The 16,649-nt window shown below is 40.5% G+C and overlaps 1 protein-coding gene across 1 annotated transcript; it reads left to right on the top strand.

Annotated features, from left to right (window-relative positions):
- The first annotated feature begins 211 nt into the window (after positions 1–211).
- On the top strand, positions 212–16,178 carry LOC142483922 (uncharacterized). The gene is made up of 5 exons (XM_075583844.1): positions 212–502; positions 1,898–1,975; positions 2,341–3,134; positions 15,017–15,403; positions 16,104–16,178. Exons 1-5 carry the CDS (start codon positions 226–228, stop codon positions 16,176–16,178), a joined length of 1,611 nt encoding a protein of 536 aa, XP_075439959.1. The 5' UTR covers positions 212–225.
- Positions 16,179–16,649: the final 471 nt, after the last annotated feature.

Raw genomic sequence — 16,649 nt, 5'->3', positions numbered from 1 at the left:
CGGTCAATTTGCCATAACTGCATACAATATGAATGCAACCTTGCTTACATGTATAGGTTTAGTAGTGAATGCTCATGTGCTTCACATATTACACATAAAACAGCATGTTTGCTATCTCTTGGAACAGCTAGCAGTGTAGGAAACTGGTGCTTCTATTATTATTCATTTACCTCATATATTTTATATGTTTTTCAAGGGCGGACAAGTTCAGCAAGCAGAAAAGAAATGTGGGACACAATAGTCATTGGTGTCAATGCGTGTGGGAATCATGTGAGGGACAAGCGGAATTGTCACAAGAGATTTGATGATATTAGGTCCAAATTGAAAAAGAAAATACAACACCAACGCGTGCATGCTACTGGCACTGGAGGTGGGCCGACACCACAACGTCTCATATTAAGTCCATTGGAGGAGCTGCTTCGGGCAAAATTACTTCCCATCGTCGTGGAAGGCTTACCTGGTGACCGTGATATAGGAATTTACCCCTCACAATTTCCACCAGGTGAGAAATATTACTGTACTAGGAGTGTCGTTGCTTACAGTTATTTTGCATAGTTACACTGCTTTTTATACTGTCTTCACAATATAAGCATACCTGCATCTATATATGTATATGTCTGATTCTGTATATATATATATCTCAAAATAGACATATATGTTGTAGTCCTACTAAAAGCAGTAACTAATATAGCACGTGCCATTGCGTGCTCATTTACATGTGAATTCCCAAAATGCATTACAGTGGAAGCAATTGATGGTGGGCGAAGATGGGGAACAACAGGGTAGTACACATGTGTAACACATGTTAATCAGAAATTATTACTAGCTACAGGTACAGAACATAAATATGTAGAATATTATTGTGTATTTTATTTAATTTACTCCGACAAACATGACATTACTGCCTATTTTAAGCATGCATCAAATATATTGCATGCAACGGCCTACAAACATCACTTGCACTAACACATCTATAGTTGTTTATGAAAAGGTCCATTTTTGCTTTAAGTCATATACAGATAGCATAATGAGGCACACGTATCATATTTTATGTCATTGTTTTCATAACTTAAAAACTGCACACGACTATTTAGCTCATCTACCATTGTGTTAAAGCAGCTGCAATTAATATCTCATCACAGCATACACTTCAACAGAGGGGGTGGGGTTCAGCACACACACTAATTACAGCCTCATTTTAGGGTCAACTTAGTTCACACCATTTTCACCTGTTTCAAGTAATTGAAAGGTGTGGCTGATTAGGCTTTTTGGGGAAGGGAATACCGTTCTTACAACCTGACTAGCACAACTGAAGTTAATCACACTCATTTGAAAGCTTCACTTTAGCTACTAAATGCCCCAACAACTCATTACTTATCAAAGCGTACCTCACACATTAGTTCACTCATATCTATAGTTGAACTACTACTATCAACGACACATTATCACACACTGCATGTGTTGTCTTGTTGAGTCACAGCCACATTCAGGTGTGCCACATCTTATATTAATGTACCACACATATCCTCTACCAAAAACAACACTTTTTGCAATATGACCACCTTCATGATAACCATTGTGAATGGTCATCTCATGATAGTTATGTACATTATGATACTGATATCACTACACAACATATGATTTTTATGTACAAATTTTATCTATTTATCCTCACGCATTACTGCAGGAACATAGTATGTTTTATGTTAGGGAACTCAAAAGTTCTAAGTACACAGGCATGTACATTGTTATTACAACTATTTATGTTCACTTTCACACACACATTTTGGGTTAAGGAAATGATGCTGTTAGGTACTCATAAATACAGAACATACAATAACTGTTTGTTCAATATTTACACATGTAAATGTAAAACTTATGTTATTGTTATATATAGTTGCCCCTGAAGGACATGTGTCACCTGAGACTGAACAAGTGTCTTCACCTGGGTCAGCCAGCTCAACACACCTAGAAGGTGAGTGTATCAGTTGGTGGCCATATAATATGTGCTCTTCTATATGTTATGTTGTCATGTTCATTATTTGTTTTGCACATCTTCTTTAAATAGGATTACTTAGTGTCAGTGAAAATGAAGTGTAAGGCAACTTGTATTGTGTTAGTGATGTTAACTATCATGTAGGAGTTGTGAGTTTACAGCAAGTTTTCATTCACTCATATTTCATACTGAGTCCAAACATTATTCTTAAGTCAAGGTAGTTTTTAATGTGAGGTTATAAAACGTATGGAAACATGTTAGTTGTTACTTATGACACAGTACAATTACATAGTAACACAGCAGAGATTAACATGCCATTTAATAATGTGTACATTTATTTGTAGAACATGATGAAGAGGATTTTGATGATGATGATGATGATGATGCCGCCGCCGCCGCCATAGACACACAAATACGAGCAAGTGACCATGAAGAGGTTCCAATTGAAACTGTTTTACCGCCAAAACGTCCAGCAAATACCACATATGATGCAATTGTAGCTTCTGAGGGGAAAATTGTGGAAGCAGAAAATCGTCGCCATTCTGACCTGATGACAGTGCTGGAAAGGATGATTGCACTGCAGGAAGAAACAGTTTCACAATTGGCACATCTCCACAGAGTCTTCATTGAAGTGCCTAAACAGTTGCAAAAAATCAACACCTCATTCGAAGCATTAGTTGTTCAGCAAACACAAGCTAATTACTGGAGAATGACTAATGTACCACAATTCAACACCTCCCAGCCAGGATCTGTTCATGCAGGTCAGTTTTCACCACATTCATCTGATATTCATTCACCAGGCCCAAATGTTACCGGTCAAGTAGCAGACATTGCTGTGCAGGTTCCTGATCACATCCTACCGCTGCCATCTGTACAAATTCAGCAGCAGACACCTACAAAGGAGGCGACAAAAACAAAACAAGACACACATGAAACAGACCAACCATCACTTGTGCAGTGTCTACCAACTTGCTCACATGTGTCAGTGGGCACAAGCCCTGTCCGTGAACAGTCACTACCCAAAAGCCCTGTAGGTGAGTCACTGCCCAAAAGCCCTGTAGGTGAATCGCTGCCCAAAAGCCCTGTAGGTGAATCGCTGCCCAAAAGCCCTGTAGGTGAATCACTGCCCAAAAGCCCTGTAGGTGAGTCACTGGCCACAAGCCCTGTAGGTGAGTCACTGGCCACAAGCCCCGTAGGTGAACAGTCACTGGCCACAAGCCCTGCCCGTGAAGTGCCAGAGGCCACTCAAAGTGGCTCTGTTGTGCCTAAAGTTGGTGGCAAAAGAAAAAGGAAAATTCAAGAGACAACAAGCAGGCCTGTTACTCGCTCGCAAAAGGAACAAAAAAAATAAATGTTATAATTCAGAAAATATGTCTTTGGCCTTGTTTTGTTGACTTCAGATTATCTAATTACTATTGTATGTATGCTGAAGACTGTGTTGTTTCCAAACTTTCAAGTATGTTCTTGTACACGTGAAGTTTTGGAAATGTTAACACTCCTAATTAATGAATAGTGTTATAAATATTTATGTTTTAATCGTCTGTTCAGTAATGGTCCACCAGGAGCCAGTTGCTAAGTTTAGAGAAGCTGCCATTGACTTTGCAGCAAAACATTGCATTTGGGTGTGTTAATTGATGTAATCATTGCATGTGCATATTATTTTCATGCAATTATAAAAGCACCTATTTAACTGCAAACATCTTTCTTGTACGTGTACAGCAGGATTTTGTGTTAAATATTACTTACCTTTGGTGGCCATTGTAATGTTGTCCTTTAATCATTTATGTGTTCTTGTTTCAAGAACATCTCTGAATTGATACTAATATATATGTAGTATGTATTGATATATGCACACACACACACACACAGACACACACTGTGTGTGTGTGTGTGTGTGTATATATATAGTACTATCTAAACTGGTATAGATGTATTTACAAAAAACATACACTTCATGCTTCCTTGTGAAAACACACTATTTTAATAATACAGGCCTAATGTTTGACAACTATACTAAGTGTGAGCCTCTAACATTATTGGGTGCAAACAAATGTTTATTACTTAATTCACTCATGTTTATCACCATTTAAATAGGTTTCATACAAGGCTTACTTACTGCCATCAATATGTTGTGTGTACTCCTGCAATATAAAAAAAAAAAAAAAGATACATTATATATATATATATATATATATATATATATATATACATATACATATATACACACACACACACACACACACACACACACACACACACACACACACTATACATATAGTACAATATACACTTTATATATATATATATATATTTATGAGAGAGATATATTTATATATATATAGATACACACGTATTTAAACTCATGCAGACAGGTAGTTAACCAGAATTTCAAATACACACAGAAATGTATGTGGGAAAAAAACATTTCATTTTGCAGGTGTGTGTATTTACTGATATGGCTGTCTAAGCACTATTTTCACACAGTGCTCTTTGTTATTTTTCTAGAAAACTCAATGTTACTGAAATAAGTGTAGGAATGTTTTCACAAACGAGATAAAAAAATGATACATGTTTTTCCCACATTCGCCTATCACTAACCACAAAACTTAAACCAATTAAAAGGACACATCCAATTGGCGTTTGAAACAAGGAGTAAAAGTAGTTACTTTTGTTGACCTTGAAAACGAAACACAGGAATTTGTTAGCCATTGAGAAGAATCATTTTGATGAGCAAAGAAGACAGAACTGCACACATCTTTTGTGCTACTCTGACATGGCTGATGAATTCGTTAACAATATGAATCCCCTCTTAGGTTATAAGTACATGGTTTCAGAAGCAATTTTAAACAGTCGCGGACACAAAGCAAGCACACGCCAAATCTATGATTTGATTCGAGCTAAATATCCTTATTACCAAGACCGTAGGCATGCGCGGAATTTTAATTCCTCAATAAGATTCACTTTATCAACTAATGACTTTTTTGAACGTGTGCAGGATAAGCTAGAATACACCTATGGTTTCTGGAAGATTGCAAAGGAAAAGCATTTTACCCTGAAAGAGGGCACATATATTGTTGTGAAAGGCATATTTATTCCTAATGCCAATAGCAATGGATCCGCTACTACTGTTCCGTGTGAATCGATACCTGCTGCAATATCTGCACCCTCCATTCCTGAAACCCACATTGTACAACAACAAAACTACTATGATTATGTACCAAGCCTTTCAGCTGAAAATGCATTGGAATGGGAACCAGAAGAAATGAACCTACCTCCCGACCAATTGTTTGAAGAAAGCAGTGGCGATTCCTATGAGCGCTTCATGGAGGAGATGTGTGTCATACTGGATTCAGCGGATGGGTCAAGCGTGGATGAAAATGCCTTGCATTTCTGGAGCGACCAGTTGCAGCCAGACGAACAGTTAATTCTAGAAGAATGGTAAATATAACAACCGTTATGCGTTGACTGTGCGTTTAAATGTTTTTTTTTTTTTAACCACCATTTTCCCTTTCAATGCGTGGATACAGCGTAACATTGCAGACTGCATAACATGTAGCGATCACAAAGAAATTGTTGCCGAATACAATATAGTATAACCTGAAAGAGTAGTACACATTGCTGACGGAATAAATATACGTACTTTCCTATCCCTTTAACCATATTAGCAACATTTTAACATAACTCTAACACATACCTGTTTTGTTATCATGCAACATTTAAAAGCGGGTCCACCACGTATGACGTGGGACCCTTGTCATGGGCCAAGGCGTCCTTAAAAAGGATTACGGATGTAAGTCCCGCCCCCAAGCGACGTGCGCGCCTCAAAGCCTATTGGCTGTCATGTTTTGTTATAGTAACGGTAACTGCAGTGTGTCATGTGTGCGGCTTAGTGTTTGTAGGCGCCAACTGGGCGTTAGCTGAATGTTAATTGAGTGGGAGGAGTGTTAGCGTGCGTTTCACGCTGGTTTAACATGACGTCACACGTATTGCATTTGCGCATTGTGTTATCGGCCGTCCTTTCTGTCCAAACACGTCTGTTTAAAAAGAATACAGATGTACTCGTTTAGAACGAATGTAGTTTCGTATTCATTGTATTTGAAATAAAGATTTTATGTTTAATGGTATTTTCAAGATGTATTGAACGCACAACGTACGCTTTGTTTTGCGCATGCGCTAACAGTTAGTGCAGCCAAGCGTGAAGTGCGTGCGCACACTAAGATGTGCGCGCACATTTTTCAGTATACAGGCAACGTTCACATCATATACATAGTTATGCCTGCTACAAATTGAAAGAAACATTACATACTGATGTACACTTGTACTTCTAACATATAAGTGAGTGACGTGTGTATGTACACAATCATATAGAGCTGTGTAATGCGTTGTCACGGATACATATATAGTAAGGTGCCATCTTTGACCATCATGTGTTTGCTGTATTTCAGAGATGTCGGGGAAGATACAATCGGATCAATGTATGATTTCAGAAGAGTCTACCTTTATATGAGATGATTGTGAGGAGGAGCCACCGACTACTATACTACATATGGAACTAATTTTATATTGCTTGCAGCGCTTATTAACAAACAATTAAAAATGTGATACCCTTATGCCTATATTGCATAAGCACTTAATTAACATAATGATGTTGCAAAATAGTGCCTCATGAATTTTTATTGAGTGTTCTTTAATGACTACTATCATTTTATGGCATGGTGTGTTTTATATATAACAACCATTCCCACTCTGCTAACACATTTGTGTATTCTATTGTGTAATGGAACGTATGACTGTCGAAACTATGTACTGCACCGACACACTTTATTCGAGCAAATACCCGGTATGTACCTGGCAGATACCTGGAATGCGCCGCTCCTCACCTCTAACAAGCCCCGTTGCGTTTGCCTTCCCAGCCTGGGTTCATGCCTGGCTGATGGGCGGCTGATCTGTTAAATGATAATGATTAGGATTTAATAGGCTGCAATGCTTCGCGTGTCTACCAGATGGCATAAATTCATGAATTGTAATGCAGTATATATATATATACTGTGCAGTATTGCAGCCAGCGGGAATAAAATGCTTCAATCCCTGCCTGGAAAATAACCCAATGCACTCGGGCAGAAAACAGCCACAAACCTCAATACACCCGGGTATACCCGAATTCGTGGGACTAGCCCAGCTCGAATAAAGTGTGTCGCCAGTGTAACAATAATAATAAGAATAAGAATAATTATAATATGAGCATGTTCATGTATAGCGCTGCTAGTTGTACACAGCGCTTTACAGACACATTTTTCAGGCTGAGGTCCCTGGCCCGTGGAACTTACAATTTATTTTTTGCCGCCTGAGGCACAGGGAGATAAAGTGACTTGCCCAAGGTCACAAGGAGCCGACACCGGGAATTGAACCAGACTCCCCTGCTTCAAACTCTCAGTGCCAGTGTGTGTCTTTACTCACTGAGCCACTCCTTCTCCCAATGTAAAGGACACTTACAACCAACTAGCCATTTATTGTTAAAAAATCTCTTGTTACATGGGTATGTTGATAAAATGGTTTGGGACTGTAGCAAATAATGTTATTGGCCAGATGTTGTGGTCCCCTACAATGCATGAAGTTCTGAATATGACATCAACATCATGTAATGAAGTACGTTTCTGTGTATATTTCATTAACCTAACTAACTATAGTTTACTGTGTTTATTAAACGTTATAAAAATACATAGTATAGTCAATATGATGATATAAGCTACCATAATAAAGCTGGTGTTATCATTTGTCGGTGTTATACATGGATCCTACACAAATTGATACAGACACAAACAGTTGTCTTACAAAGTGTGTCTATGCTAATGTGCACGTGATTGACGTTACAATTGTGAAAATACTTGATAATTATCATCATGATAATGATGAAGTGACGTGATTTATATTCCAAAAATATTACCAACATTGTCATATTGGTAAATTATAAATGCTAAATGACAGTAACATTAGCGACAAATTTGTCTTCTCTGTTAACAGTTTAACACTTGGTACATGTAGGACACATCCACACACGTGTGACTTATACATACACATGTCACAAATTTAAATTAATGTTGACTATTAATTCCTAGCATTACAAAACACCAACATTGCTAAATATAAGATGTAGTACGCATTGTTGTGATTGCAGGCATTCATGCATGGAGTTTTATGATCAGTCAATTTCATCCGTGATGAATGATCTCCCGTAAGTAAAGAAATAACTACAGTTATCCCCTTGTCTCCAAACACCTCTATATTACATTAATGGAATTTATAAGGAAACATACATAAAATGTGATGAAATGGGAGTAATCATTTTCTAATACAATGCACATGAAAGCTCAAGAGTAGCTAAATGCATATACATGATACAGAAAGTACATATATGTAACATTTGTGTTTAAACCAATATGTTGGGTTTTTACTACAAATAATTATAGGAAGATTGATGTAGGCACATCTTATGAGAGATGTCAGCAAATATACATACCATGATCAGTCATACTGGAGATATACCTATAATGCAAAGGAACAATATATAAATTGCAAACATTGACATGCCATCTTCAGTACCGTAAACAACACAGCAAAGTGTGTATTTGGTGTTAAATGTGCAACACCATGTATATTTCATGACATTCAAAATGTAAATCAGGCTGGTGTACACATCATATGGATGTACATGTTACACTGCACCAATAACATTGTATGTAAGCATACTAGAAGCATGAATGAGTATGGGCATAATATGTGTATTGTGTTAGCATAAGGAACAACACAATGCTAAAATATTAGTGCTTTGTTACCCCAGTTGTATTCACATACACACAACTAAAGTAAAATTGAAGAGGGATTATATAACCTGTGCAACAATAACATACCGGTGCCACATCCCTTTGTGCACACAGCAGAGAGAAGAAAGGTGTGCAACCCATATTCATCTGTGTCCTACCAGAAGGGTATATAAAAAAACATTATTGTTAAGATAACATAATGTAAGTATAAAAGTATAACTTGGAACATATATGTTTTTACTTACAAGAAAAAAATGAATTGATGAGATTCTGGCGTGTCTGGCCACCACTGGCTGTTTGTTCATTTTCAGCAGCTACAGTAGCGACATACTTTATCGCACTAAATGCCGGCGGCATGCCGGGATCTACCCCAGCTGCCGCCAGTAATAACCGCGCACCGCCGCGTTTCCCACACGCACCCCCCCTCCACCTCGCGAGCAATTTACTCTCCTTCCGGACCCCGAGCCCGGCTTCTGCTCTGCCCCTCTGCTTCCCCGCACCCCCGCTTACCTTAATTTGATGTCCAGGGGTGTCGGGGAAGCCTGGGGAAGCCGGGGAAGACGGGGAAGACGGGCGCGCATGTGACTGTGACGTCACAGTGCGCCGCCACGCGCCGCGGCTACCCGCTTCCCAGCCTCATACAGCCAGCGGCATTTGCTCGAATAAGAGCTGCCGCTGCTGTACATGGGTGGGATGCTCGTCTACCACAGGCTCAGCTAGGTCTGACTGTACATTGTGCCTGAGTGCAACATTGTGCAAAATGCAACAGGCAAGGATAATATCAGACACTTTTTGAGGCTTGTATAGAAGAGCCCCACCAGTTCTGTCCAGACACCTAAATCTGGTCTTGAGTAGGCCAAATGTCCTCTCTATAACAGATCTTGTAGATATATGGGCTGCATTGTACCTCTCCTCTGCTTCAGTTTGAGGGTTTAGCACCGGAGTCAAGAGCCACGGCCTAATTCCGTATCCTGAGTCACCTATAATGAATGGAGCACACATAAGCTGACATTAGTGATCAAATTGTACAATGCCAACATTCCTAAATAAAAATGTGTTTTGTGTTATAACATGTAAATGTGTACTCACCCAGCAGCCAACCATGTTCAAAATGTCCCTCTTCGAACGCATGGAAGACTGAAGAGTTCCTCAGGATGAAGAAATCGTGACTGGAACCAGGGAATTTGGGTACCACATGCATTATCCTCATCGTGGCATCACATACCACCTGTACATTGAGTGAATGGTAGTGCTTACGATTGCGGTACACATGCTCACTCTGACTAGGTGCAATCAAAGCAACATGTGTGCAATCGATTGCACCCAGCACACATGGTATCCCTGCTATATTATAAAAGCCAGTCCTGACTTCCAGCCACTCTGTCGCCTCTGTAGGAAAATGAATATAATTCCTAGCGCGTCTATTGAGTGCATAGAGAAACTGGGTCAAGGCCCGCGAGAATGTAGATTGCGAGACCCCGCCCACTATGCCCACAGTTGTCTGGTATGACGCGGAAGCAAGATAATGTAATGAGCACAGCATTTTAACAAGCCCAGGGACTGCACGACCTCTGGCTGTGAAAAAATCTAAATCTCCCCTTATCTCCTGATAAAGAGCTAAGATTGCTGCTGAACTCAAACGATAGCGACTTACAATCTCCTCCTCACTCATCCCATCTAACAGGGTTCTCTCCCTGTACAGACGCGGACGAGGCACAACTTGTCTCCTCTGTCTTCTCCTCTGATCTCCTGTCCCTCTCCCTGTCTCTGTCGTATCCGCGTGACTGTCCCTGTCACTGTCACTGTCCCTCGGTGTGTCCCTCCCTTGCCCTATATGATTGTCTTCATCATCAAGCATGTCATAGAAAAGAATGTTCCTCCGTCTCCTAAACAATCTCAACATTTTGAAATGAGTAGCTGTGAATGATCAGGTAATGGGCGTCCTTTAAATAGGTATGTGATGATGTCAGGTGACATAGTAAAATGCAAGGTGTTACATTAACATAATAAAGTACTTCTGTGGCAAGCTGTGTGCAGTTCTTGTTATAAGTATTTGTTGTGTGTATTCTGCAGGGAATGATGATATTTGGCAATGATGTGACGTGAACCTTTGTAGAAACATTGCTTGCAAATAAATAGTTGCATGTGCAATGCATGTAACACTTGTGAACGCAACAGTCAGTCATGTAATTAGGCAAAAAGGCTGAGATTGACGTGGGAAAAGTTTTGTGTAACATGTGTAATTAGGCATGTTATTGTGACATGTTGACAACAATGAATAGTCGTGTGCATATGCATGCATTTCTGTAAGGAGGATAGTTGGTATAGAATGAGTTAACAAGGTGTCCCAATGCTGAATTACTGTACATGTGTGTATAAGTTAGGTTGAAGTGCTTGTAATGCTACGGTTACAATGTAAACATGCAATGTGATTGAGCGTCCAATAAGTGACGTCATGAAAATAGGGAGGACCCAAAACTATATGTAAACATGAGAAGACAGATGTACATGAACGTTTAAAGATGCGTGTCACATTACAAGCATTGTGTAATGTAAAGGAAGATGAATATACTGTGTATGTGTGACATGTGTGACATGTGTAACATCATGTAAATAATTGTCGCTCAGTTCAGTAAAATGTGTGATATGATGTGAGGTTCTCCTTTAAGAGTTGAGTATAGTATTTTCCCTTGGCACATCATCACATGATGAGTAATGTGACCCGCAAATGCTGCAAACATGTAAAAGTATAATGTTATGCAAATAATACACGTCAGCTGTGACACAATGCAGGGAATGCCCCCACACTGTAATGCAAATGACGTTTGTATTGTGAGCAATGAAACGTAAACAGTACTATACTGTTATACGTCCCCGCTCCATTGACTCCATTGATGTACAGAAGTTTTTTTTTTCTAAGTGCCGTTGCGGCAGCCTTAGCGATCGTTCTCCCCTCCAAACTGCCAACTTTAGTTGGCGGGAGAAATTGGCCATAACATCTCAATTTCGTAGTGCCGATCAGGCCCGATAAGCTGTTTTTTTTTGTTGAATCCAGCCGATTTAAAAAAGTGGCGATAAGTGGCGAAAACAGGCTTATCGGCAGCCGACTGGCCATAACAAAATAATCGGCTCCGAAACCTGGCGAAATCAAGCACTTATCGGCGCTTACTGAATCTCAAACCCAATTTTGCCTATAAAATGGCGATAATTCCCTTATCAACGCTTACTGCATGAGGCCCTTAGGGAGGATTTGTTCCTGTAAAGTACCCCTAGTTTGGCATAGGTCTTGGTTGTCAGGGTATCAATGTGCATCCCGAATGTTAAGTGGGAGTCAAACCATAAGCCCAGGTATTTAAAACTAGTGACAGGTGTTAGGGTGGTTTTAGCGTTGTTCTAATCAGGAGCTCAGTCACTGGAAGCTTTACAAATGTAGTCTTGGTCCCAAATACCATTGTTACAGTCTTGTCAGTGTTTAAAAACAGTTTGTTTTGGGAAATCCAGTTTTCGAGTCTCAAAAAGTCAGACTGAAGTATGTGTTGAAGGTCAGAGAGGCTATGGCTGTGTACATACAGGATTGTGTCATCTGCATACATGTGTATTGAGGCTTCCTTACAAGCTGTGGGAAGATCATTAATGAACACTGAGAAGAGTAGGGGCCCCAGAACAGAGCCTTGCGGGACACCACAGTTGATATCCAGGGGGTTGGAGTTAGAGCCTGAGATGGACACATGTTGGGATCTTCCTGATAGGTAGGACTGAAACCAGTTTAAAGCATGTTTCCCTATTCCAGAGCTCTGGAGTTTGTTAAGCAGGATAGCATGATCAACTGTGTCAAAAGCCTTTGCAAAATCTAGGAATACTGCACCAGTGAGTTGTCCCCGTTCCATTCCACACTGGATTTCATTGCAACCTTTTAGCAGGGTAGTTACGGTGGAGTGTTTGGGACGAAACCCAGACTGGAATTGGCTAGGGAAATTTGTCTTGGTGTAGAAGTCGCTTAATTGGGAGTGGACACATTTTTCCATAACTTTGGATAGAATTGGGAGAAGTGAGATTGGCCTGTAGTTTGAGACAGTGTTTTTGTCCCCACTTTTGAAGATTGGGACAACTCTGGCAGTTTTCCAGGTCTTAGGGATATAGCCTGCAGACAGGATAGAGTTGACTATGGACGCAATTGGTTTGGCAATGGCTGGGGCACCAAGTCGTAGGAACCTAGATTGTAGTAAGTCGGGTCCACATTGGCTGCTTAGTTTTAGTTTGAGGAGCGCTTGTATAATCTCCTCTTCAGATACTGGGCTAAATTGAAAATTGTGGGCAGTCTTGGGAGGAGTGTACTCCCAGGATGAGATTCAGGTTTGGGGTTTGTGCTGCGTTTCGCTAATAAGTTAGTGGCACACCCCACAAAGTAATCATTGAATGCATTTGCAATGTCAGTGGGGTTTGTCAGAGTAATATCCCCCTTAGTGATATTACTTGGTTGTTGATGGTTAGGAGCCTGGAATATATTGTTGATAACCTTCCAGAAGTTAGCTGGGTTTGATGTATTTTGGTGGAGATTGTCAGAGTAATATTGTGCTTTTGCATGCCTTGTTTGCCTTGTGCACATGTTCCGCATGCATCTGTAGTGATTGAGATCCTTGGTAGTGCCAGTTACTTTGTAACTTTTCCACAAGGCATCCCTGAACTGGTAGAGTGCTATAAGGTCAGGTGTAACCCATGGAAGGTGGGCCCCCCGTACCGTTATTTTGCTTAGTGGAGCATGGGTATCGCAGAGTTTTAAGAACTCGGATTGGAAATAGTCGAGCGCAGAATCAGGGTCGGGAATTAAATCGATTCTGTGCCATGGGCAGTTGGTAAGGTCATCCAGAAACTGTTGTGGGTTAAAGTTTTTAAATGTTCTAGTGAGGAGAACTTTAGGGCTTGAATGGGGCGGTTTAATTTTCCTTACACAGTATACTATTGCATGGTCACTGAAAATATCAGGAAGGATGCCAGAGGATTGGATTCTGCTGGGGTTTGAGGAGAGAATCCAGTCTAGCAAGGAATGGTTATGCGATTTCAGGTTTATCCGTGTGGGTTGGGAAATGAGTTGCGATAGGTTAAGTGACTTGAGTTGTATCTGGATTTTGTGGTTTTTAGGGTCAAGCCAATTGAAGTTGAAATCCCCAAGAACTAGCAGCTCTCTCTTCTCATTCAGAGAGGAAATGGAGCCAAGAAACTGGGTGATATCAGTCAGAGATTGTAGTGGGGCTTTAGGGGGGCGGTAGATACCAGCAAGCAAGATGGGCTTAGAAAAGGGGAGGCAGATTTTGCCAACTAGAGTTTCAAAAGAGGGTGGACTTGGTATATATAAAAGAAACAAGAAAAAAGAAGCCCAAATAGTAGCATTCTGGTATACCGTTGGCAATATCAAAATATTTATTTATTAGGTGTCACAAAAAAAGAATAAAAGATAACACAGAAATTTAAAAACACGGCATAGATCACTAAAGACAATATGCTGACTGAAGTGCCTAACATAACAAGTAAGAACACTGAAAGAAGCCAGGGATTAGATGACAAATATCCCTAGCGTATGTACATATTCCAGAGGAACTGCTGTTGAATTTCTATGGACACAGTTTCCTTAGGAGAAAAAACAGACAGTGCTACTCTTGAGCAGGCTTGTAAGTTGTGAGAGTGTACCCCCTCCACATATAAAGTGTCAGGAGGGGCTGGAACCTACGTAGCTGAAATCCTAACAAGGATATAACGTCTCTCAAACACTGTAGGACTTATGGTTGTGAGAAACAGTGAACACAAATGACAACCTCAATAGCAATATGAAAAAGTCACAGTCCTGTTTGAAAAACAAGCAAGATGTGAGCTAGATTCAGGTTCAAATACACACAATACTGGGCATATGAGCACAAAACAGTTCTGCAAGCATGTATGAAACGTTCAAAGGCACATAAGGCAGCAGCGTCAGTAGGTATAATTACGTGTCCCAAGAGGGTGAAGAGACCAGGGGATCCTGCCCACTTCACCCACTCCCACGCGTTTCGGCACAACGCCTTCAACTGGGAGTGGTGGGGTAGGCAGGGTAGTATGCACTATTAAAAAGGAGGATTTTTGCGCCAAACAGATGATACACAGCTGATAAATACAGCCTTAAAAACTCTTCTTGTTTACGCATTTTCCTAACATCTCTACCTTGGAGGACATTGATGTTGATTACACTCACTGGAATACACAAGAGACAGCTGCCTTACGGGATTTAAATTCTCTCCTCGATGATCAGGGGGTACAGCAGATAGAAGAAAAAGAGATCCTCTCTAAATTGAAACCACAATCGGTTTTCTGTCCACCCGGGCAGACCTGTCCGCAAGTTGAGATGTTTTCCAAATTGGTGACCGAAGATTTTAAGAATATTCAGAATATTCATGTGCAGATGGGCGACACCAATCTCACCCGGGCGGAGGTGATGGCAATCAAAGAGCTCCAGGACCTGAAGGAGGATGTCATTAAACCCAGCGACAAAGGTAGAAATGTTGTCATCTGGCCCAAGGTGATGTATGAACGTGAGGCTATGAAACAACTAAAAGAGGTAAATTGTTACACTGAACTTACTTGTGACCCCACTATCAGATTCAAGACTGAGCTGGACCTTATTTTACGGACAGCAGTTTTGGATCAGGTCATTACTCAGTGCTACAGTCAGGCTCTTATCTCCAGATTCCCTAGGGTACCCATTTTTTACCTTGTGCCAAAGGTACATAAAAGCCTCTCCAATCCCCCAGGGAGACCCATCGTTTCTGGCATAGGGGGGTTGTGCGAACCCATCTGCAGATTTATTGATTCTTTTTTGCATTTTTCAGTGGATACATTGCCATCGTATATCAGAGATACGATGGATGTGTTATCTCGCTTGGACCACATCATGGTTGATGAGGACACTATCCTCGCAACCTGTGATGTGGAATCCCTTTATACATGCATTAAACACACTGATGGACTGCAAGCCACTACATTTTATCTATCGAATGCAAAATGTCTCCACTGAACTCACACATCTTATTTTGAATTTATTACAGTTTATTCTTACACATAACTATTTTATTTTCAAAAACAAATATTTTTTACAGAAAAGAGGAACTGCGATGGGTGCCACTTGCACACCCTCCTGTTCCAACCTTTTCCTGGGTTGGTGGGAGAGTGAGGTGGTGTTCTCTGAGGATCATCTTATTTACACACAGTGTGTATCGTTGTGGTTGAGGTACATCGATGATATTCTCATCCTCTGGCAGGGTACTGCCACGGGGTTTGCGGAGTTCGCCGATGTCCTCAACCGCAACGATTTCAACATTAAATTGTCTTTCTAATGCAGCTCTACAAGGGTTGAATTCCTGGATCTCTACATCAGTGTCGTGTCTGATGGCTGTCTTCTTACAGATATTTTTTGTAAGGGGACCACCACCAATTCTATCCTTCACGCCACCAACATTCAACCAAGGCATCAGATTAGAGGTATCCCCACTAGCGAATTGTTACGACTCAAATGCAATGTATCTACTGACTTAGTTTTTCTTAAAAGAGCAGAGGAGATGAAAAATAGATTTTACCAACATGGCTACAGTCGTCAGTGTGTCAAGAAAGGTTTTCAGGGGGGTCTCAGAACACCTAGGGATTCTCTCCTGCAACCTAAAATTAAAACATCTACTACCAAACAAATCAGGTGGTACCCAAATCATTGGTAACCACAATAAACAGTGGTCTGTGTTACGTGATGTACTACAGACTCACTGGGGTGTACTGATGACTGACCCTGACCTACAACCAGTTTTGGGAAACAG

The sequence above is a fragment of the Ascaphus truei genome, unplaced genomic scaffold (assembly GCF_040206685.1).
Source record: "Ascaphus truei isolate aAscTru1 unplaced genomic scaffold, aAscTru1.hap1 HAP1_SCAFFOLD_394, whole genome shotgun sequence".
In the NCBI taxonomy this organism is placed as follows: Eukaryota; Metazoa; Chordata; class Amphibia; order Anura; family Ascaphidae; genus Ascaphus; species Ascaphus truei.
The sequence above is the reverse complement of the archived record's forward strand: the minus strand, read 5'-3'. Positions and strand labels throughout refer to the sequence as shown.